Source organism: Oppia nitens, unplaced genomic scaffold (assembly GCF_028296485.1).
Source record: "Oppia nitens isolate AA-2021 unplaced genomic scaffold, nextdenovo-longstitch-racon4-pilon3 scaffold5_pilon_pilon_pilon, whole genome shotgun sequence".
Lineage (NCBI taxonomy): Eukaryota > Metazoa > Arthropoda > Arachnida > Sarcoptiformes > Oppiidae > Oppia > Oppia nitens.
Window position 1 is genome coordinate 6,090,639 of NW_026533243.1, and position 27,545 is coordinate 6,118,183.

Here is a 27,545-nt window from a genome sequence, read left to right on the forward strand (position 1 = left end):
ATATATATGAAGTATAATTGATAATATGAATGATTGTCACACAATATTTTTAGTTAAAAAATACTGTCCATTAATTTAATGATTAGATACCATGTAGATAACTGTAATTTTATTATCAAACTGTTCAAAAATTTTTAAAAAATCTATTCATTGTTTTGCTAAATATATTTATTGATCTAAAAACTTGCAAATTATGTCAATTAAATAGATATAAGAGTTCAACAGTTTTTCAGCATCTGTTTTGTCACTTCTTTAATCAATTAAGGGTTTGCTATCTTTATATGACATATAAGATATACACTATTAATATGATATTAATGTATTGATTGATAAAAATGAAGTTACATTACTTATCTATAATTGTTGCTTAAAGTTAAAAATCTAATATCAAGAAAGTACTACATCGTTGACAAATACAATATAAATTTATAATAATATTCAATGTTTACCTAAAATTAAAAAACCAACCCTTGATTTAATTTGAAAAAATGACAAAATAAATAACAGAWACTAAATTATCTCATTTTCTTTCTAATTATTGACAATTTACTTAACTAATCAATAATTAGGATCAATAACTACAATATAATTAACTATTTCGCATATCTATAGCACTGGTAAATAGCAAATGAGTCTACTTCTCATAACTTTTCATATTGTTTTTATAATAACAGTTAACTCATATMGGAAATAAATATCCAATAGAAATGACGAATCGGATCATACAATCATTTAATAATATGATTTCTCATTACAAGTCAAGAGAGAGAGAGAGAGAGTGAGAGAGAGAGAGAGAGAGAGAGAGAGAGAGAGAGAGAGAGAGAGAGAGAGAGAGAGAGAGAGAGAGAGATGACTGTTAAATCATCATAACATGTATTTGTTGTGTTAAAAGTCAACTAATTGTGTGCCAACCGTTACATTCGTTAGTATGTAATATAATGTAATACTAAAAGTTAAAGAATACGAATGAGTAGTCAATACAACAGTTCATACGATAGCACAACACTATACTCTATATCCGAGACATACAGTACTGCATAACACTTAATGATAAGACATTTTCAAACTCTTGGGCACAAACATACTGTACGGACAATCAGATCGATGCCAAAGACAAGTCTTTTTATCGCAAGACATACTGTTCAGTCATCCGCCGGTTAATTACATGAATTATTCACCATTTTTACTACTATTCCCTCAATACTATGACAACCATTTTTCCTAACATTTTCAATATGACATTTTCATTGACTTAAGAATATAGCAACTTTGCGATGGATTTTACTTAAATATGAATTACAAATATATTACTTATACAGTACACACACACACACACACACACACACACACACACACACACACACACACACACACACACACACACACACACACACACACACACACACACACACACACACTCACACACTTAACTAACAACTAACAAAGTATTATCATTATATTGGATAGAAAAACAAAGTTATAACATATAACAAATGTGAGGAAAATTTGTCCAAAACTAAAGGGAATTTCATAATAAGCCTAATTATGGCTGTTATTAATGGTATAGTATTTTAACGCTAAATTGATTGTCTCCGACACCAATTGGCGACATTTATGGCAAAAAGTTAATCCTTTTCTCTCTATTGTTATCTAAAAAAGTCTTAAAAAGTGCTATTTCTGTGACTGATTTGACGTCTTTTTGGATTAAATATAATTCAATTAAAAATTAATTGACTTTGAAAGAAGGGTTAACCCAAACATACAAAACAAAAAAAACAGTTCAAATAATGTATCGAAATGTAAGTTATTGTTGTTTTGTAACATTATAAGGATTGCAAAACATAATAACATAGTAAAACATTATAAAGTGATAAACATTTTCAAAGTGTTGTCCAAACACTCACATTGAATACTATAAGACATGTTTTATGTATATATATCACAATATAAAGATCGGTGTCCATTAGTGGATATGGTTTAATACAGAAACACATACATCACAGTTAATGTATGAAAAACCATACCATAAAGTCGGAACAATCAATCAATTAATAGAGTTTAACGCTAAATAAAAACTTTTCTCAAGAGATATATCGCACCAAAAATCAAGTGTTTGAACTCAATTGGTTATACTTGTACTATACGTTTCACTCTACAGTAAATTATTTTATTTTATTTTATTATTATATTTTATAAGAATGAGAAACTAAGTAAATACAGTACATATAATATACAGTATATTCTAAAGAGTGATTAAACATTATTAATCCAAACAAATAAAAAAAATAAAAAAATTACAATAAAAAACGTTATTTAATAATATTAGCAAAATGCCCCCCATTTCGAGCAATACATATATGTAAGCGATAAATAAAATTTTCAATAATTTTTACAAAAGTGTTTTGATTAAAAAATTTAAAAGAGTTAATTATCCTTATTTTTAATTCATTTAAATCAATTGGAGGATTTTCAAATGGAAAAACATCCATTTTAGTCTTTCCCCAGAAACAAAAATCCAATGGATTTAAATCTGGGGAATGGCTTGGCCATTCGATTACATCAGTTTTAAGGCTAATTAATCGATTTTGAAAATGTTGTTGTAATAAAGTTAAAGTTGTATGTGCTAATAAATAAAAAATAATAATATTTTTATTAATTTATTTTAATATTAGCATAAAATTATAAAATATTTTAAAATTTCACTTACAATTGATATCACGAGTCACCCGAAACTCAGTTTTTAAGAGAACAGATCTCTTTCAACTCTCTTTTTTATAGTGCAATAAATGCTTTATATCATTGGTTTAGTTTAGGTGATGGTGGGGTGGGGTGGTTGTGAGATTAGGAAGTGATCTGGGTTTTGTTTGTGAGGGATAAGGCAAGGGATGGATGGAATAGTAGATAAACTAAAAAATGATAGACTTGAGTTTCGGTGACAATTCATATCAATTGTAAGTTAAAATTAAAATATTTTATAATTGTTTATAAATTTAAATTGAATTCTAGTCATAATCTATTAAAAAATCAAATAAATACCTGTGTGTGGACTGGCTCCGTCTTGCATGAATATTTGATTTTTGTAATTATCACCAGTTTTTTCTTTAAGATTTGGTATAAAATAATTTTCAATCATTGATTGATATTTTAATGCATTAATGGTATATTTTTGGCCTTTTTCTCGTTTAAAAAAATAAGGGCCAATAAAACCATATTTATAATTCCAAGCAACCCATACTGATAAATATTCAGGGTTGGCTTGAATTTCAATTGATTTATCTGGTTTTTCTGTGCCCCAAATTCGCATATTTTGTTTATTAACAAAACCATTTTTATGATAATTGCATTCATCAGAAAACCTGGAAAATAAATTTTTTAAAACAGTGTGAAAATAAATGTGAAGTTATATACGAAACGAGCAATTAAATTAAAATATTTATTATAAACTTACCAAACATTATCCAAATAATTGGCATTATCGTCCAATTTAATTAAAATCAAATTGCAAAAATCAACACGCATTTCCTTTGATTTTTCAGGTAATTTATGTACAAATTGTACTTTATAAGGAAATAAATTCAATTCCTTAACCAATATATTACGAATTGATCCATAACTTAAAATAACATTTATCGATTTTAAATATTCGCTAACTTTTCTTATAGATTTATAATTATTTATAGCATTTTTTACTAATTCAATATTTTGAGGTGTTAGTTTAGGCTTTTTATGGGGAACTTTGTGCTTTTTTTGGACAGTCTTATCCTGGTCAAATGTCCTATTTATTCTTAAAATTGTGTGTCGTGTTGGCGGCTTTTTGTCAAACATTTCCGCAAACTTATCTTGAACATATTTATGTTGTGATTTATAGCCATTTATATTTTTAAATTCTTTAAACCTATTATAAATACAAAATATTATTGTGTGAATTAAGATATTGTCAGCAATTGATTGAAATGTTTGATAAATACAGACATTTAGTTAAGAGTTTGCAAACAAATTGTGTTTGTATTTAAAACAATTGATTAAATACCAAATTATTAATAAGAAAACTGTGGACACAGTGAATGATAGTTTGATAAATAAACCGATTAAAAGAAGTAGAAGAAGACCGAAGAAATTAACGGAGAAAATGGTTTATAAATGACATTACATGGGTTGTGACAAACAGTTTGGTTACAAGAGTTTACTTCAGACACACATTAGGATCAAACATATGGATGTACAGACAATGATGTCAATACATGTTATGAGGGTAACAGTGTTAATGATAGCGATGGTACGGAAATCATTTCAGAGACCAACTGTAGTGATAGTTGAAGTGAAACAGAAAAGAAGGCTAAGAAAAAACAACAGAAGATGAAGACAACGACAAAATTATAGTTTAAGATAAATAAAACTTTTACTTACCAATGAACTATATAAATACATTCGTGTTCAGTATAATTACCACTTTTAACATTTAGATTGTTACCATTGTTTTCATTCATTTTACTAATTTAATTATTAATTAATAAAATTTAAATATAATAATTTGTAATAAAAGTTTAATATAAAACTGCAACTAATAAGCACATGTCTTTAGCACCCCTTTAAAATAATATAACGTATACTTTATTATAAAACCTGTTTCTTATCATTTGTTTGGATAGATAAAGTTTACTCACTCTTTATATATTTGATAAAAAATGTGAGTGTATTTGTGTATGCCTTTTATGTTTCTTTAGTTAAATTATAAACTATTTGTAAAAATTCAATTATGTTTTTTGTCTACTTATGATTGTCGTTGATTTTTATTATTAGGTATTTATTAAAGTGTAAATAACAAATATTTCATAAAAATAACAATTTTATAAATAAATATTTTTTTGCAATTATTTAAAATCACTATATTCTTTAAAGAGCTAGATATTATAATAAACAATTTTTACATTTCCACATTTCTATACAAAACCAATAATATAATTCATATTAACGTATATTACATTTATTTTTATTACATGATTATTATTGATGTTATCGATATAGACATCAAATGTTATAACAATAATAAAAATCATAACAAAAATGATAAGAAAAATAAAGAAATATTCTGATATAAGTAAATAACTTTGGGAATATTCTGTGAGCAAAATATGATTAATTATGACAAATATGGAGAGAGAGAGAGAGAGAGAGAGAGAGAGAGAAATGCGGTATTTTTGTATTTTAATAAATTATTTTAAGATTGCATATACATAGTTTTATATAAAAATCTGTATAGAAAACATATTATTGTCTAATTATTTCAGTGCTAACATCATAATATATGTGTTGTGATATCACATGATAGCATCATTAGAAGTATAGTATAGTGTACTAGAAAGGAGACGTGAGGCTAAAAAAATAACAATTTTTTATTATACTTAAGATATGGCGTGAGAGCCTAAATCTGGTAGTAGATTGGGAACGGTAGCTTAAATTGGCTGTTCGGTCAACCATTTAAATAAAAATAGTTTTTTTTCTTTTTTCCTATTTATTGCTATTTATTTTATGTGTGCATTCATTTGATGCAAACGTTTTTTATTTGTTATAAGGGTTTCAAATTCAGTGACACATATTGTGAATGTATTTTCGATAAAAGACTGCAATATATGACCACTACTTAAGTATCTCTCAAGAGATTGAGTTATACTTTTTTGTAAAATTATTAACCATTTTTGATATCAAAATCAATATTTTTTTACTAATATCCTTAAGGAAAYATTATACATGATTTACGATTATTATAGAAATTTTTGTTTATAAATGATTTTTGTAAATCAATTTATAAAATTGTATTTTTCTAATTATTTAAATTGAATTAAAAATTAAATATTCATGCAACAAAATAGAGACAAACACTTAAATTTATGAAATATATTATAGTGTATTACGTATTTTTTAATTAATATTTATCGCTTAAATGAAAAAATTTGCATTTATTATGTTCAATCATAAAGCTATTTATAAGTGTATATTCATGCAGTAAACTATATTATATTATAGTATATTATACTTGAATATACAATTTATACCTAATAGCAATTTATAACAAATGTACTAATAATTTTGTTGTATTAATTATATTATATTTAAACTATTTATCTAAATATTTTGTATTAAAAACTTATTATAATAAATTATCAAAAAAGACTAATAAAAATAATTTGCGAAAACTCTTTGAATGATAAATTAAATACAAGTATTAATATACACAACTATTATTTTTATTAAATAATAAATATTTTTTTTATAAAATACTAAAAAATATATAAGACCTGAAATAATCTGAGAATATTTGCGACCATAACAGACACTGAACTGGAAGAGGCACCGATCACACCAACCACTGGTTTACGCGGTATATATCGGGGACTGCTGTGATCGGCGCACTGGTAGTCATTTATTTGACTGTCGACTGTTGTTAGACTAGATTTAACAAACTCCATGGTCTGCTCCAATGCAAACGTGTCACGCGAACACGTGTCCAGTATATGACCACCTATTCAATCAATAATTCATATATTAGTTTATTTATATTTATTTATATTAATATGAAGTAATATAAAATAATAAAAAGTAATTTTTTTAAATTATAGGTCAAAGTAATATTAAATAATATGCGATAAATTGTATATTAAATTATATTTATTTGTACAGATATTTATATTTCTTTAATAATAATAAATGACTTAATATATATGTATATAATTCGATTATTTAATTATGTATTATATATAATTATATATCATTTAAATCAATTTAAACAATTGAATTAATCTCATGTATAAACTTAAAGGTCTTACAAATTTATTAACTCACTAAAAAATTTAATAAACATATTAGTAATACTAAAATTATAGTATTTGATTTTATACAATTGTATTAAAAATTTATATATATATATATATATATATATATATATATATATATATACAGTAATAATTATAATGATGTTAATTATTTAATTCATTTAATGAATTAAAAAATTTATTAAATTAATTTTGCCATTATATATATATATATATATAATAGTACTGTAGTAATTTAGTGATATTATGATACAGTATGTACAGTATATTAAATTTATTTATGCTATAATTATAAAAAAATTTTAATAGATATTTTATATTAAGTTATTTGTTGATAAATTGCATTTACTAACCAGTTGACAATGCTACAAAGCAACCTAAATTGATTTATTAAATCATGTAATATTAATATAATTATTAGTTGAATATTCTTTGATTTTACTAATTTCTTAACACTATTAGATTAAAAATAAAGCAATTCACTTTCTATAAATAAATAAACGCAATTTTAGTCATTTAGGGTATCAAATGATTCAGTATAACAAAATAAACTTAACTTTTGTTATGTAACGTATCAAATGTCTCAAAATGACATAAAATACTAAACCATGAACTTATGAAATAACATGATTTAGTATAACAAAAATATTAATTTTAACGTTTTTAAATTTCAAAATCAAATATAGTAAAGTATGAAACATAATTTAAAATAACAAAATATAAATAATTATTATTTTCTATTTTAACTTTTCAACATTCTTATTTATAATAGTTATTTGCAACTAAAATCAAAATGTTAATTTTTTATTWKGACCGCTATTTTGTTTTTAAGATATAGTACAAAACTTATAAAACAAAATTGCATACATTTTGATGTTTTATCCAAATCTAAGTTAAAAATTTTTTTAATTTAATTTTTCTTATTTTGACCGCCATTTTCTTTATGTTCCTGAAAAAGTAGGACAATATTGATGCCGATTTCCTATACATTATTATTGATGGGTTATCCAAATCTTAAATCAAAATTATAAAATTTTTGGACAAATGTCTGGACATAAAGAATTCAGATAAGTACTCCTTTCAGRAGTTCGTGAAAATAGTAATTTATAGTATTTTTTGATAAATATATTTTTAAATATAAACAAAATATATTATTATATAGTTTTGTAGAATATTTTTTATTCAATTAAAAAACAACATTAGATTTATTTTATTACTATTTTCATTATATATTTTTATATTATTGTTAGTAATATTTACTACTATTATTACATTATATTGTATTATTAGTTAAAATAAATCACTTAAACTCAAAACCATGTGTTCTAATCTTTAAAATTATTAAATTTTAGATATAAAATAAAATAAATTTTAGCAAATGTTTGAGACATTTTCAAAAACATTTATTGTTTAAGAAATATTTATATAATAAAAAACTAAATATTTTTGTGTGATTTTGTCATAATTTAATTAATGTGGTTTTATCAAGTATATCAAATGCATTAGCATATAATTACTATTATTATTAGCATATCATTAGTATAATATTATATTAAAGTCTTAATAGTATATATTTTATTATGTTTTATTATTTTGTATATAATATTAACTGTTATTTACATTGCTGTAATAATTAAATAATTTTTTTATAATAAATTTATTTTAATCTTTTTAACAATTTCTCTTTTATATAAATATTATGTCTATATATATATAATATAAATATATATTATTCTAAAAAAGATCTTTAATTTCTCTTATTTATAACAATAAAACAAATATTTATGAATTATTGTAATTTTGAAAAAGTTACGTAAACTTTAGATATAAATTTTGTTAAGTGTTCTAAAAACCAACATTTTATTTCAAAGCATTTTTTAAAATTTTTATCAATTGTACTACAAATACCACTTAATCCTATTAAAAATAATATACTCTATGATAATATTTATTAATATTAATACAGTATAAAGTATTTACTTTACATTATTTCATCAAATATTTAAAGTAAAATCCTTTTCTTTATTAAATTTAATATAATATAGTAATTGATTTAGATTATATGCAAATAAATTTAAATATTAATAAACAAACATTTACCAATTATTTTGTATTAATTAAATATTTGTCAATACACTAAATTTATAAAAGCATAAATATTTTTCAATGTATAAAATTATGCCTATATTGCCTATTTATATTATATTAAGCTATTACCATTTTTTAGATAAGATATTATGATAATTATAAAATATTAAGGCTTAAAATAATGATATATTATAAATTATTAAATTTGTACTCTTTTAATATTACCAGAATATTAATTTTAAATAAAAATTAAATTTTTTAAAAAGTACTTTATATGTAATATTTTTTTATTCAATTTTTTATATATCAATGTTTTACAAAAATACTCTACTGAACAAAAATTTTAGCTAATAGTTTTCATAACTAACAATATAAACCAATGAATTTTATTAATATTTATGTATTAAACGAATTTTTCATAACAAAACTAATTGTATTTAGCAAATCAAATAATTATTAAAATGGAAAATATATAAAAAGTAATTGTATATAATAATAAATTAATAATAATAAGTATATCAATAAAAAAATATTAATGATATTTCATATATTTTTTTATAAACTTTATCTATCTATTTATTTATTTATCTCTCTCTCTCTCTCTCTCTCTCTCTCTCTCTCTCTCTCTATCTATCTCTCTCTCTCTCTCTCTCTCTCTCCTATCACACACACATTCATCCATTTTTATACAATTTTTTGGTTTATATGTAAAGAAAGTTTTTATATGAGTTGTGGAGTTTTTAGTGTAAGTTTCAAATCTTATAAACGAATTGAGCTGTCATTCAGTGAACTGAGAATTTGATGTAAAATATACGATAGTAAGTGATAGGAATTTTGATAAAAATGAGGAATATTTCAAAAAAGATTTCTAAAAATAAGTAGAGTTGACTACAATAATAATCTATATTATTTGATTCTATATTTATATTTTTATATTTTAATTATTACTATTATTATTAAAAATATTGAAATGCAAGTCAAATCAAAAACAAATATATAGAGTTGTAGAGTTTTTAATATTTATTTAAAAACATATTTTAGTAAATTAGATTTATATTATTTTATGATATATCAAGTTATATATTTTTTAACAAATTTTAAGATATTAATTTAAATATTAATTTTTAAACATAAAAAAGTATATATTATTTAATTTATTTAAATAAGCATTGTATTTATTATTTTATAAGTAACTTTAGTTTTTTTAAGTATTAGATTATAATATAAAGTAAATAAATATTAACAAATTAGAGGAAAATACTGTCCAAAAAAAATTCTTTTGGAAAATTTATAAAAAAAAATATTTTCTCAACACTAATAGTATAGCAAACTTAAGATTATTTATTAGTGAATGAGTGAAGTGTCTGTCAGTCAAACATTTTCACACAATTGTCATAATGTGTTTAAAAAAGACTCTATTATTTGATATTTATATGCATTACAGTATAAAATAGATATTTTAAATATTAATCTCATTTTTAAAAAATTGAACGAAAAGTTTTTATTCTAAATATTTTTAATATATATTTTATCGATCCTTAACAACATAAATATAATGACATTTAAATTATTTTTTGCTGTTTTTATTGATATAAATACAGTGTATACTGTATATTGTATTGTATTACTGTATACAGTATAACACATTTGTTTAAAAAATCAAACGCTCGGTTAGTTTCTCAGTGTATATTTACGTGAATTGATTTAATGGTATTTTAATTGATTTTTATTTTTAATCATATTTACTGTAAAGTTTGCTTAATATATAAAAAATAAAAATAATTTCAAATAGTTTTGATAGACAATAGAGAAAGTTTATTTGAGTGATGTAATTAAATGAGACAACTTTAAATATTCACTAATTAGATGTCAACACATAATTATATTGCATTTTTCAATATAATCTAATTGTTAAACATTAACAAAGCTCTCCAAACTTTTACATTCAATTAAAGCCAAACATTGCACTTATTGTTTGATAAAATAATAATAATAATAGTAAACTCTTAATTAATTTGTATTTTATTTTTATAATACATAACAATTTTAATATACAATACTCACTCTATTGTCATTTTGCTATAAATTTTTACCGTACAGTGTATAAAAATTATTTTAATCAATAGATAATTTTAATTAGTTAGTTGTTATTAATTGAACATAAAAATTATTTTATTCAATAAATTAATTCAAATAAATTTTAATATAAGTATTTCTCACAGAATATTCTGTCTATTTAATTGATATTAAGCCTATGTGTGAACTAACTAAATATCTTATAAGTGACTGCCAAATACAATATGACATTTATAAATATAGCCTATATTTAAATCATAGTTTTAATAAACTAAAACTAATACAAATAATATAAATAAAAGAAAGTCTTACACAACGGTAAAGTATATACAATACATTAAAATATCGCTATTTTAAAACAATATAAATTGTTAATTGTAGATAAACAAATTAAATTACAATTTAATTATAAATAGTGATTTTATTATGAAAAAAAATAATTTGATAAAATAATTAATTGTTATTAATAAATAATAATGATTTGCATTAATTATAAAAAATATTTTTAGTTTGCTTTTTTTATATAAAATTTGTTATTTATATAGTGAGTCTTAAACAGCGGTTGCTATTAATTACAATTATCTGGCAAATAATACGTTTGATTTAAAAGTGACCAAGGGAAGTTATAGATGATTTTTAATTAATTGTATGATTGGCCAGATAAATGTAGTTGATTATTATTTATAATTTTTTAACAGTCGACTGTAAATTATCTGGTCAATAATATAATTAATTAAAAATGACCAATTTAAATTTTATTCAATTTAGAATTATCTATAATTTGCCCTTGGTCATTTTTAATTCAAAATATTGTTTAGCAGATAATTGTTATTAATAAAATTGCCGCCATTGTTGTTTAAGACTCGAACTAATATATAAATAACAAACTTTGTTTAAAAAAAAGCAAACTAAAAATATTTTTTATAATCAATGCAAATCATTATTATTTGTTAATAACAATTAATTATTTTATCAAATTATTATTTTATAATAAATTTAATATTTATCAATATTTATAATTAAATTTATATAAAAATTGCACATATTTTTCTAAATAACTTGAAGCATATTTTAATATTGTTTTATTAAATTAATTAGTACTAGAGATCGGAACCTAAACGGTTTCGGTTTGGGGAACCATTAAAAACCGGAACCGTAATGGTTTTGGTTCGGTTCCTAAATTTCGGTTCCGGTTTTCAAAACGGTTCAATTTTCGATCTCTTTCTAAATGTTTTTGTTATTAAAATTATTTTATACTGTATTATAATTATCGTAAAACATAATATAAATTATTATTATTAAAGCTGTTAATATTACTACATTAATTTATAGTTATTCTAATTATTCGACTCTATATTTTATATAAAAATAAAATTGAGATTTTATTAAAACTACGGTTCGGTTTCTGGAATTTTGTTCCAAACGGTTCCTAAAATATCCTTCGGTTACGATCTCTAATTAGTACTCAAATTATATTTATGCATAATTTAATTATATAATTTTGTGCAAAAAGTATATTTAAAATTAATTGTAATTTTTTTTAAATACTAACAGTACTCTTAAATTGGTAATCAAACCGTCACCGATAGCAGTGGTTCACAATCAGTCAAGCAATAGATAAACTGTTTTAATCTATCATTTTGTATTCATTCACGTATAAGTTTATCAAATATTTTATCAATATATTTATCTATGTATTTATCAAAATTATTATTATTATTTTATGGCTTCACAGTCAATAGCACAACATTTTAGTTACTATATTATCTTTAATAATTWATGTTTTAATACTGTATTATCRTTATCTATACAATTAGCCATTTGATAAAAATAGAAAAATATATAATTTTAATAAACTTTAAATTGATAATTATTTTATATTCTTTAACATATTTTGTAATAATAATATATAGTATAATCTAAATTTTATATTTCATGCATTTTTATTGTTTTTATTGTTCAAATTTGGTATTTTTCTATATAAACTATTATTAGAATTAAAATTAATTTAGTAAATGTTTACAAATAATTCCAATTTAACTATAAACTAATCTATTATCCAAACAATAAATCACTTAATTTTATATTTGCTTAATTTTAAATATTTATTTCACTTAATGTAATATTATTATAATGTAGTACAGTGTGTGTTGTTGAATATCTATTATTATCATTACATCAATTTAATATAATTAACTTGCTTTTTATTTTATTGCTTTTTATTAAAATCAATCTTTATAAATATAACTTAAATTTTATATTTAGATTAAGCCATTCAATCAGTGTTAAGTAAAGCATTGAATTTTAGGAGAGTATAGGATGGGGTGTATTTTTATTGCATTTTAAACGGAAATTTTTCAAAAATGAAAAAATTCCTTAAAATTCCCTAAAATTACCAATAAATTTCCTTATTTACGTAACAATATGTTTGTATGTTTGAATTTAAAAAATTATTTACAATATACTTTAATAATAACCATAATAACTTAATATAAAATAATATTTTTCTTAAATTATAATATTTTTTACCAAATAGTTAATTTTAAACTATTTAATTACATATTTTTATTTAAATAATGCTTTATTTAGATTAAAATTTATGTAGTTTAAATTATTTTACATATTTCTATTAAAATATATTAAAATATTTTAAATTTTGTCAAAAAGTCTGGGGAGATAAAATCCCAAAATCTTGGTCTAAAGGGGGCAAAATGGCCAAACCCTACCCCTCTTGCTAAACCCTGCATTTAATGGTATAGTTTTATAGACAATATTTATTTTTACAATTTTAAAATAAAGTATATTAATTTAAACTATTTGAAAAACTATTTATTTAAGCATAAACTTTATGAAATTCATTTGTTAGATAGTATTTATTGATATATTATACTACAATATACAGTACTTTCATTGGTATATAATTTATATTTGAACAATACCATTTGGCAAATAAAAATACTATATTATTTAGTTGTCTAAAATGATAAACAAATTATTTATTATACATATTTTTATATAACTAATATTTAATATCAATATATTTTATTATAAAATAATTTTCAAATAAAAGATAATATTTTTTATTTAAGTTTTATTGTTATTTTTATTTCTATAAACTTTATAAATGCAATGTGTTTTACTATTACACTTTAGACAACCATAAATACATAATTTTTTAAAATATAAAATGTTTTTGAAATCATTTGCAATTTTAATAACTAAATTGATAATTCATAATATTTTCATATTTTATTTAATAATTTATGCTATATTTATACAAAACAAATTAGGCATTAGATTGTACTAAATTTTGTTATTAATTTTTTCTGAAACTGTATAAATAATAGCTTAATTTATTCATAAGATTATATTTAATATATATGGAAAAAATGTGTGTAATTTCTTTTTATAGTAAGTGGTTATTTTGATTAATGTATTTTTATAATAACAAGAAAATTAATTACATGTAAGAGAAAAAACTCACAAATAAATTGTGAATCAAATTATAGTTTTGAAGGGAAAGAAAGAAAAAAAGAAAGAAAGAAAGAGAGAGAGAGAGAGAGAGAGACCATAACTTTTAAATATAACTGAATTCTGTGTCAAAAAAGTCATTTTGCAGCAAATCTTATGCTTTGAATCCAAACCATTAGCCAATAATCTCAAACTATGTGCTCTCACTTATATATATATTATCATTTCATCACATTTTCTGTACAACTTTTTTCTTCTTTAAGGCAAATATTTAAAAAAAATTGTATATAGTTTTGATTGTCTATAACTCATATACACTTTTATGCTTTATGTGGTCACACATACACTAACATACTCTCTCTCTCTCTCTCTCTCTCTCTCTCTCTCTCTCTCTCTCTCTCTCACACACACACACACACACACACACACACACACACACACACACACACACACACACACTCATTCACTCACTCATATACACACCTTTTGGTAGTGTTTGTCTAAATTAATAATAAATCTAATCTCAAAATGAATAGCTTTAAGGAATGGCAAAAGTTGGCAATTTATTTGCCAAAATTAATACATTCAAAGAGATTGTCTATTATTATTATTATTATTATTATTGAGTGATAAAACCACACACTCAATGAATAGGAGACAAAATAATAATCATTTCTAATATAAATCCCTCTCTGATTCATACTTATCGATGTCTTATATCCAATATTTTTGTTCATTCAGTAGTTTTTCTCATAATATACAGTATATGGTCTTCACTTGTGTTTCACACCAATTCATAGGTGTTATGAAGTGGACTACACTTCATATAAGGTCAACAAATAGATGATTACATTCATTACATTTGCAGTTTCATTGGCTTTATATCATATTATTAGACAAAAATAATAAACTTTTCCTATTTATAACACTTAATACTTAAAATGTTTATAATATATACATTTATTTATTTATTTATATTGAGTAAGATTTAAATGGATTTAAGTGTTATGAATGCATTGGATATTATACTTCACTCAATCTGTTAGAAAATATAATAAGTATTTAGGACTCAAATATATATTGAAAATATGAAACAAATAAATGCAATATTTGTATCATTAGAGATCATACTTTATTATTCAAATCATTATTTATTAATTAAACTTATTATAATAAGTCTATCATTATTAATTTAGTTATATAGACTATAAATATGATGTATTATATTATGAAGCTATCATATTTAAATATTTGTCACAATTTTTAACTTTATAATCTAATGTTCAAAAATAGAAACTAATTCGTGACATAATAAATCTTAGTTTATAAAAAATTATAATAACTTAATATTACTGTACATCTACTTAAAAATAGCTAAAATACGTAAAATACTGTTCATTGTATATAACATTGTTTTATTGCGCTATTCTTGATTGCACTTAGATTTAGTTAGTTATTGTTTTTATTGTATTTTTATCATTATTTCAAATTTATATATTATTATTAAAATAATATAAATACATTTGACTATTAACTTTCTTACTAATAACTAACTTTAATCAATTTAAATCAAACCATTAGATCTAATAATTGCATAAATATTATAATATATATACAGTACTATTACGATAAGTTTATGCCACTTGTTTAATAAAATTTAAAGGATGTTTAATTTTTATACATTTTTAATTATTAGAATTATAAATAAACAAATATAAATCCTATTAAAAATGATTATTTTAACACAAAATATTATACAAATAAGAAATTGGTTTATAAATAATCATTTTTTAATTAAAAATCTAAATGTTATATCATTTTTATCAGATTTAATATAAATATATATTAGTTTTACTCAATTGTTAGATTGATATAAGTTTAGTTGAAAGTGCTGTTAGATATAATGAATGATAGCATACAATAATACTCTCACCTATRGTAAGGTTGGGCAGTAGTGTGTGGTCGGCATTAATCATATCAATGGCATAAAGCATAGCCTCTAAGCGTTGTATGCCTTTCTCCTCTTTAATAGCACCGCATAGAGACATCTCATCTCCCGAGTCGTGCATCGGAAACAGTCCGCCAAATATGAGATCGCCGTCCAGTTTGATGACGGCGTGTGAATGTGTGGCCACCATTTGGTGCCTCAATCTTGTATCCAACAATTGATCACATTTGACACCACAGATGACAACTACAAACACGACAATAAGTTTGCAAACAAGTTGTAAAACAATGGGTGAAAAGCTTGTCGGCCAACACAAGTGACTCGTCATTGTCCTCTCAGTGCAAGCAAACGATTTGGTCATCCGATAAATCATTCAAGTATTTAGTTTTTGGTTATCTTTCGTATATATATACTTCATATATATCTATATATTTTTAGAGTCAAAACTATTTTATTCATATATCTGTTCACATTTAATATAACATACAACTGACTGAATGTCACACTCAGTGCCCAAAAGCTGTGAGCATTTGTTGGCTAAGTATCGATCAAATGCTACTCTTATATAACAGAGAGAGAGAGAGAGTCGGCAATCACTGGATCTAATAGTGCTGTTGGTCTGCATTGAGAAACTATGAGTGAAGTATTGCTTATAAGCATATGATTGCAGAGTTTGTGTGAACATTGCCTTCACATTGGATACAGCTTTGAGTCGACACTTAAAACATATGGACCGTTAGGAAAGCATTACTTCTCATCACTTTATAAAACAGGATTAACGATTGAATACTTAATCCATTACTTTGTGATTATTTTATCAAATATTAATGATTATATAAAAATATAAGTTTGTCATAATTATATAAAAATTAATAATTTAAATTTTAAATATTTACAAAATTATAAATAAAATAAAATATATTCATAAATATGTATTCGCTTAGCATAAATGCTTAGACATTATAAATATATTAGTTATTTATTAGACTAACACTTATATATGTTTATTTTATTAATGGATTTAAGTAAAAATTATACTAAAATTTTACATAAAAATATTATTTATTTTTATTTAAAACATTTAATTTTTGTTATGTATTCATCATTTTTCTAAATTTCTTAACATATTTTACATTACTATAATAATTTATTTGAAAATTTAAAATTGACATAAACTTGAAATATGAGTTGTGTTTGTTAAAAATGTTTGTTAAATAACTTATTAAAAATAATGTGTATTATTAAATGTTAACATAATTTTATTATATAATTTAGTGAAATAATAGTTGTAATATATTTTTTATAATTTAAAAATGTAAAATTTATTACTGAATTCAATATTAAAAACAAATATAAAAATATACAGAATTATAATAAATTAATTAATTAACCTTGAAAGTATTATTTAAAGCTAAATTAAAGTGTTAAAATAATTATTCAAAATATTTTATAATAATTTTACTTAAATTTTTATTTTTATTCTTTACATAAAAATAGTGTCAATTTTCAAATTAATTTTTAACTTTTATTATTATTATGTTTTGATTTCTTTTAATAATCTGTAATATGCATATACTGTACACAATAATATACCAATGAAATTGTGAAAAACTACGGTTAGTTTATATATTAATATTATTTTTAATATTAATTATAATTGTATTATATTGTTATATATTAATTATAATAATTTAGTGATACTTAAGATATATGCAGCAGTTATTTAAGTTTGTAATAACAGTTATTATGTATTGAATGTTTGATATTTAATAAATGAAATTTCAAATAATATTTTAGTTTAGTTTAGTTTTGCAATAAAAGATGTCTATATAAGTACCGATAATAATATGAATGATAACGATATGTATGTGGAGTAGTGTTTCCTATTGGAAGTGACGTTAGACAGAGTGTTTGGAGAACAAGAATCTATATGTGCTGTGAAACAGAATATTCTTTGTGGTACAGAATCGTGTGTCGCTTTAACACACATATAAAATATATGAACCGAGAAAAGGCTGTGTTTCCTATCTATATATTCCTATGTTTTTTGTTGGTCTATAAGCCATAAACTGAACAACACTTGGACTGTAAAAAAAACGTTGAAAATATTGTGAGAGTCAAATGTGTGTCTCAAAAATTAGTGCTCATGTTTGGACATTTATAATTGTTTTGAAATTTTTTTTAATCAAAACTATTTGAAAAAATTTCTAAAATTGTTTTATTTAAATATATACTGTTTCCAACTGTTTTTATTTGCTTATTTAAAAAGTAACTTAAGTGTTATGTATATACATTATAGTTAGATAATAATAAATCTTACTAATTATTGGTATAATTGCAGTTTATTTTGCAACAAATCGAAAATACAAGTTATTAATTTAAATGCTTGCTTTCATTATTTAATTTTTTTTAAATATAATTAATCAATAAAATAGTTGTAGTCAGCAAACAAATTATATTTTGCAACATATTATACCTAATATTAAAAATACTACACAAGACTATAGCAAAGGTAAGCAACGTTTTGTCATAAGTTTTGTCATTTAAATTAGTTTGTTATTTAATAATTTATAATTTGTAAATCAATACATGAAAATTCAATGACATTATATATATAAATGTATAAAATGATGTATTAATTTTAAAAAATAAGATTAATTATATTTATAGTTTAAATTTAATTTTATGTAAAAAAATATTTTAAAAATCTTTAAACGTAACATTTGTGATCTAATATTTTTAATGATATTTTTTACTTTATTTTTTATATTAAACATATGAATTATTGTATAGCAATACTCTCACTAATTTATTTTAACAATATATACTTTTAATATTATGATATTATTAATATTTTTAGTATTGATTGCTAAATACATTAGAATTGAATTTATGTTATGTTTATATGTTTATATAAAAACAGTTATACAGAAATTAGATATAATATTATTATAAAACAAAATACTCAAAATAATAAAAGAATAAATTATTTTTATTTATTATAACTCAAATACACTAAATTATATTAAAAATCATTATATAAGAAATGTAGACATTTTTATTACTATATACAGATATATATATATATATATATATATATATATATATATATATATATATATATAGTATATCATGTTTAATATATAAAATAATTTACATACCTTTTTAATGATATTAAATTTGAATAAAAAACCGGAATTTTTTCATTAAGAAAAATATAACATAAATATAATTAATAATAATCATAATAAATATTTTTTATATATTAATATTGTTTACTGTTATTGTTGATATTGCATTTATATATTATATTATTAAATAATTAAAGTAATATAGAAAATAATTATACATAGTTTTTCGTAAATTTGTAATATTAAAAAAATGTTTCAATATAAATATAAATAAAATATACCGAATAATAATATATAATGCAAATACTTTATGTTTGAATTGTCGGTCAATAAAATATTTTGATTAAATATTTTAGTAAAATACGACTGCTTTTGTTATCATAGTTATACAAATGATTTTTTATCAATTTTTTATAATATTGTTTTTTATAATTTAAGAAATATAATATTTTATGAAAACTTAATAATAACATATAAAGATAATAGAGTATAATGTTGTTTATTATTTGATCAAATCACCAATTTATTTATGAACAACAAAAACAACTAAATATATATTTTTGTTATTTTGTCAATTACTTTATATACGTTATTAAGCTTTGATATACTTTCTATATTTCTATATTCTATACTGTATTTATAACACATAGTTGATACTCATTAATGTTTTGTACGTTTTAAATGTCTAAGATATCTCAATTTATATAAGTATTGCAAATATGTTCACTTATTTTTTAAAAACAAAAAAACGAATATTTTCCATAAAATTTAAAATATTTTAATTTCTTTACAGTTAATCACTAAATTTACGCAAATACAAGAAAATATATACATTATATAATTAAACATAAATAACAAGTTTTCCACAAATTTAGTTATTTTCAAAACAATTTTTACTCTTAAAACTTTTTACTGTATAATATACAGTGTATTTTGTTTGATATTAATTAAATTTTTATAAGTTATAAGAAAACTCTAGATTTATAAAACATATTAAAAATTAATTATATTTATCATTTTTTTAATTAGATTTTTATAAATGTTGTATAATATTCTTAATAATTTTATTTAAATTTTAATTGAATTTTTAAAAAAAAATATTAGCACAATATTTAAATTATGTTGTCTTAGCCAATTTATCAATTTATATTATATATTATTTATATAAAATTTAATTAAAATTTGTAAATTGTTAATATTATATTTTAAGCATTTAAACATTTGTGTAGTTTTAAGGGTTTAATAATTTACTAAATCTTCACATATTTATATAAAACTTTCTCTTTTTCTTTCAATTATTTACTCATTTATTCAATTTATTCATTCACTTATTTTCTAAACTTATTTTTGTTGTAAAAATTTGATATTTAGTAATAAAATAAATCTCTCTTAAATAGTTGTAGAGTATGTGTCAATTTCATTAAAAACGATAACTGTTTAATGTAACGGTAAAATCTTAAAAATTATTTGTCAAACAATTTTATTTAGATTATGTTTGTGTAGTTTCAAAATACATAAAACGTCTACTGATATAAGATTTTCAAATAAATGGGTTTTTATTGGTATTGAGGTCTAAATTGTGTCATCAGATCTTTAAAAGCATAGAAAATAGAGACTAACACTATTCCTTTGAGAGCAATAAATAATAAAACAAAAATTTATAAAAAATACATGAATTTAAAATTTGTGATATTTTTGTACGTATTGTTGAACAACCAAAATATTTGCACTCATTTTACAATAACAGATAAAAAATATTTCGATGCGCTCTTAAATCATGTTTATTATTTTTATATACCATTTATATTATAGTTTATAGATATTGTGGTATAGTATAAAGCATTTGTTAAACACTCAGAAAAATATTTGTTAAACACATTACTGACTATTGTATACTACTTTAAGTGTAAAGTCTTGTAATACAACTGTGATTTTACTACTCTTTATATTCTCACTTAATGTGTGCTCCTATTGATTGAATGTGTTTCAGTGTCGACATTGAATGCATATATATAAGCATTACATTTATATAGTAGACTACAAATATAAATGAGTCAAATAATAATAATTTGAATTTCCGTTTAATGTCTTAACATATTTATGAAACTAAATTTATTGCATATCATAGTATATAAAAGATATGATATTTATAATAGAGTATAATACTGTATATAAAGCTATATATCAATAAAAAAAATATTATATCCTATATAATTGTGGTATTAATATAAGAATATTTTATTATATAAGAATAATCTATATCTTTATCCAATTCTCTATTTTTTGTAATATTTACATTATTATCAAAGTGTATTCATTAGATGTATAGAAAAATAAAACATTCACACATAGCAATAGATTCAACTAATCATTTGCATGTTATTAAATGTGGTTAACATTAAACTAAAAGTAGAGAATAACTTTATATTATAGTAAAAATGTCAATAAAATATCATAAGTATATATGTGTGTATCAATGTTTATAACTTACAAAAATTTTTTACATGTCTTTTATGTCAAAAAGTTTTGCTACCCATCAAAACAATATTGAGAAAGAAATAGACAATAAGCATAACGATTGACCTAAAAAACAAATAAATAGTAAAACGTATTGCGTGTGCTTTGAAAATAGGAATTGTGAACACTTTTACTTTAAATATCAAACAAATAATATTATATAAAACCACAATTTTTCTACTAACACACTAATCGGTAGTGTGTGTGTATGTGTTGTGTGTGTATGTGTTGTGTATGTATGTGTGTGTGTGTGAGTTTGTAAAGCAGTTTATTTACTTTTCCACAAAATAAGTGAGAATTAGTAAGAATTTATCCTAAGTATGCATAAAATTGTTGTTATATTTAGGTATTTATAACTGTTTATGATATAAAAGTATGTACTGTATAAAGAMATATATATATACAGTATATATAAATATATATATATATCTATATACATATATCTATATACATATATCTATATATATATATATAATATGAAAGGCTAAAACTTAAGATTTCCTTAAATTCAAAAACTTAATATTGGATTCAATTTAAAAAAAAATAAAATTTATGAATCGGTTGACGGATCAGTCAACTGAAGCACAGACTAACATATATTTGTTGTCTATTTTATTGTATATATTATTTTTATATAGAAATACTGTATTTATAAAAAAACATAATTCTTACATAAATCTGTTTAGAAAAAGATTTGTAGGGTTTATATACTGTGTATATATATATCAGGGTTGTGATAGGTTTTGGATCTAAGGGGATATAGGGTTGGGTAAAATCGAAAAAACTTGAGGGTATAGGGGGTGTGGTTTACATTTTTATTGCATTTTTTAAGCGACAATTTGTTCAAAATCTAAGAGGTGATCATGAGAAAATACACAAAAAATTTGGAAATTATTTCTAATAAATTCCTTAAAATTTATGAATATTTTTTTAAATTAATAAAAACTTTAATTCTAATTAAAATTTTATACTTAAAATGTAAAACTTAAAATAATACAATTATTATTAATTATTATCTTAATTATCTTAAAATAATATTCAAATTGTAATATAATTACTTTTTTTTGTAAAAATGAACATTTTTAAGTGTTAAATATTTTTATAAAAATAATATTATATATAATAAAATATTAATGTAATAGTTATTATTATTATTTTTTATTAAAATTTATACTAATTTTTAAATTGATATTTATTTTATATTTGATTAAAATTTAAAAAATAAATAATAATTTAACATTTAAAATATAAAATATAAAAATTATTTATAAAAACATTATTAAATAGAATAGATATAATAATTATTATTTTAATTATTTAAAAATAATATTTTACTTGTGACATAATTACTTTATTGGATAAATAATTTAATTTAAGTATGTTATAAAACATAAAATTGTTAATTAACAATTATTACCTAAAAACCCAAGTGGCCTATGGGGGCCCCTACCACCTATTTGCTTAACCCTGCTATATATATACTAGAAAAAGCCTATAAAACTATTATATAAATGTAACTGACTGTCCATCTCTATAAGACATCTGCTACCTAATGCAAAATTGATGTTTAGTCTAACAGTGCGCTACAGTCGACAGCAAAGACATGAATATATTAGTACTGTAGTGTCGAAACAATTTTTATATTTTTGGTCTTCAAATCTAAATTTTGATCACTTTCTTAGCAAAATCAATGAATGAATTGGGATCTACTTTAGTGTTAAAATTGTAAACTTAAATGATGGCAGCTGCAGTGCACATACAGTACAGACAATACCCGTGTCATTCAATATAAGGTATTTTTACAGTTCACACATTAATATACCTATATATTCAATCCAGTATTAATATAAAACTATTTAATCAAAACATATATAAATATATACTTTAAATCTTTTCTTTTTTTCTAATAGTTTGTCTTTTATTTTTTAATAGATATCTTATTAATATTTTTTAAAATGTTAAAAGAAATAAAAATTGTAACTCATTTAAATTTAACATGAATATTTTTTTAATTTCCTAGTTTTATAATTTAATGACAAAATTTATTTTTGTTGAAAATAATTAATGTAAACATTAAACTGTTTTTCTTTTCTATCATAAATTAATTGTTGTCTAAAAATGAGTTTTGTTGTATTATATGCTTTTTTTAGTAAATCTATTTTTGTTCATTTATTTTGGAAACCATTTTTTACATATTATTATTGTTGTGTTAAAAGATTTCCCAACAAATAAATGATTGAATATACATATAACTGAGTGTCCAACGAAATAATCATTAGTTGTATTGTAAATGAAATTGTTTTCAATGATAAATAATATACTGAATAGAAAATTGCTGCAAAAGTATTCATTCAATGATTGATTAATCACTTTCTTATAAAACATGAGAATAGGAGAGAAAAAATAGTTATAATATATGATATGTAATATAATAAATGTATAACTGGTGTCTCTCTTATTTTCAAATATATAATATTAATTTGAAATCAATATTTTTGATTTATTTGTTTGTATGCCTTATTTTTGGTACGGTGTGTGTGTGTGTGTGTGTGTGTTTGTAATTCAAATTTATTTAATGCAATGACTTTATTTTATGTTAAATTATATACTATTTTACTTATAGTTATTATTATTAAAAATTAATACAATGTATCATATCATACAAATAAATAATAAAATCAATATTTATATATTTAATACATTAATCTCTATTTCTGTCTATTTATTGATTCAATCAATAAGTTTTACTCTTATTTTTTCTAATCATAATATTTGTTGCTTTAAATAAAACAAAAATTGTTATTTTTTAGATTTAATTTCATATTAAAAGAAAACACTTGAGAAAATATCAAAATATTTAATATATTTATAATATCATATAATCTATTTTTGTTTACATTTTAGTGTATTTGAATTATACAGTATTTTATAATATTGACTGCAAATATTAAAATAAATTCCAGAAAATGACAAAAATATATTTCCACTTAAAATAAGTTATTAATTATAATAACTTTATTAAATAATTTTTTTAAATACTCTAAAAAATGTTTAAAAATAATAGATTAGATAAGTTATATTAAGTATTGGAATTGTTGGCTATCGGTAATTGACGGGTATTGTTGATTAACCAATCAATATATAAATCAAATTTTCATTGTTGTTAGTATTGTATACAGTGTGTAACAAAAATAATGTAAACTTAATAAATATTAAACTGAACATGGTCACAATTATATCTAATTATCATAAAATGGTAAAAATAGCTAAATATACACAAATACAGTAAATACTAATTATGTTATTCTTTTGCTATTTTTAAATTAGATTAAACTAAAATCTAAATATATTAATTACAATAAAATATAGAAATGGTATAATATTTATTATAATATATAATATATAAATAGATAGATATGTCAATTGAACACAATTATTAAGCTATTAATTAAATTGTTTAGTCTTAATATTGTTTGTTTTAGATATTTTTAAAATGTTTAAATCTCTATTTAAGCCCTAATTTTTGTATATTAATATAACTTAAATATAAATATTGTGTACATTACTATTAATACGTTTAATTATAATTTCTCATTAATTATATTTTATGTGCGATCCATACCTTTAATGCTTTTAATTTGAATAATTCATACAAATTAAGTCAATTGTCAATTGTTTATGAATAATAAAAATATCGATGAAAACTTTAGATAAATTATTTTGTTTTTCTAAGTTTGAATTTATAGAATATTATAGATAACAGGGTTTGAAAAATACAAGGTTTTGAATTTTGACTTTGTTTAATACAGTAAAATACTGTACAATGTATTATACAAATTTTTAAACTAATATACTGTATATTATGTTTAAAATTATTTTAAAATTATAGAAAAAATATAATTTCTAGAAAATGCACTATAATTATAATCGTTATTTCTAAGTTATAATAATCAAATAAGTTAAAATAAAAAATGAAATTCAATAAAAAAATAATATTAAATGTATATTTATTATAAAACATGATTTACTTTGCTTATATCAATGCTTTTAGCATTAGGTGGCGCTAAATTTTTTTTGTAAACTAAATTGGTCATGTATTTTACATTTTATTATACTGTATATTACGCTTTGTATTATACAAACATTTTGTCTCTGCCAACACTGATAGATAATAATTAAAATAATGTTTTAATTATATTACTTATAAACTTAAAGTAACTTTGGATATGAAAGCTTAATAAGCTTATAAATAAAATTATTTTACTGTATAATATAGTATATATACTTTCATATATACTGTAAAAATTTAGTAAAATAAACATCATTTGAAATTTTAATTTTTATTGCATAATTAGTATAATCGCATTCAATTAATTACTTAATTTAAAAAATATATTATTATATGAATTTATTTTGCATCTCATTTAGACTCTATTTTTTATTTGACACACATTTTAATAATTAATTTTTAATGTAAACACTGAACGACTTATCTTTTTTATACACTTTACTATGAAAAGCATTAAATGCTTTTAATGTTAATTATTAAGGATTTGCGATGTAATTAATGTAAAGCAAATTTATCTTATTTGTGAAAGTTTCCCATAAGGAGTGATTCACATATTATTTTTAAAAAATTAAGAAATCTAATGTTTTCCCCCTTATGTTTAACTGTCCCTAACCTCTAACCCCCACACATAAGAAATAAAATAAAATATTATTTAAATGCGAACCTTCCTAAAGGTCTCTACCCCTAATCCTCTTTTGCTAAAGTTTGTTTGACCGACACCCTCCCCCCCAATTCGAATGTAATATGTGAATCATCCCATTAAATAGAACATAAATAAATAATTTTATTAAGATTTTTAGAAATAATATTAAATATAATAATCATGTGTTTAGATAACTATTGATAACGTTTATGACTATAACAAAGATTAGTATTTTTCTTCTCAATAATTAATAATTACAATCAATGAATGCTTTAATACTAAAAAATAGAGTTAGATATGTGATTATGTTAGAGAATAATTTATGTGAATTAGACAAAAAGGGAAATTTCTAGAAAATTTCTAAAAAATTCTGTCAATTTATCCACACATTAATTTAGTTTTTTAGATTTGTTATCTTGTAATATAATAAAATAATCAATAATTTTAATTTAATTAATTATTAAATTTTAAATTAATTTTTTGAATTATTAATAATGATATACAAAATAATATTACTTTTATTATAAAAATATTACCGTAATTTAATTTAATGGGTAAATTAAACTGAAAATTTTTGTTTGAATTAAAATAAAATTACAATTATTAAATAAAATAAATAATTATTATAGTCTGACGGTTCGGGTCTTTGGTTTAACCGTCAAATGTCCGTAAAGTGAACTTTACGAAGCAATATGTAAAAGCGGGATATGTTTGATAGGTAACTGTGACGTAATTTATTAAAGGATTGCTATTAGAAGACTATTTGGAAGAC

At 20.8% G+C, this 27,545-nt stretch overlaps 2 protein-coding genes across 4 annotated transcripts in view; one reads left to right on the plus strand and one right to left on the minus strand.

Annotated features, from left to right (window-relative positions):
- Window positions 1-17,143, minus strand: part of LOC128961642 (metabotropic glutamate receptor 8-like) — a 46,364-nt gene extending 29,221 nt beyond the window's left edge. Inside the window, exons 1-2 of the mRNA XM_054307897.1 lie at window positions 16,399-17,143; window positions 6,297-6,520 (exon numbers count right to left, since the gene is read on the minus strand). Coding sequence (XP_054163872.1) covers window positions 6,297-6,520; window positions 16,399-16,786 — 612 coding nt within the window. The 5' untranslated portion in view covers window positions 16,787-17,143. The remainder of the gene's footprint in view (window positions 1-6,296; window positions 6,521-16,398) is intronic.
- Window positions 17,144-18,886: 1,743 nt separating this feature from the next.
- Window positions 18,887-27,545, plus strand: part of LOC128961840 (metabotropic glutamate receptor-like) — a 49,999-nt gene continuing 41,340 nt past the window's right edge. For all 3 annotated transcript variants that reach the window (XM_054308133.1, XM_054308131.1, XM_054308132.1), the window contains exon 1: window positions 18,887-18,925. The gene's annotated coding sequence lies outside the window, so the exon portion shown is untranslated. The remainder of the gene's footprint in view (window positions 18,926-27,545) is intronic.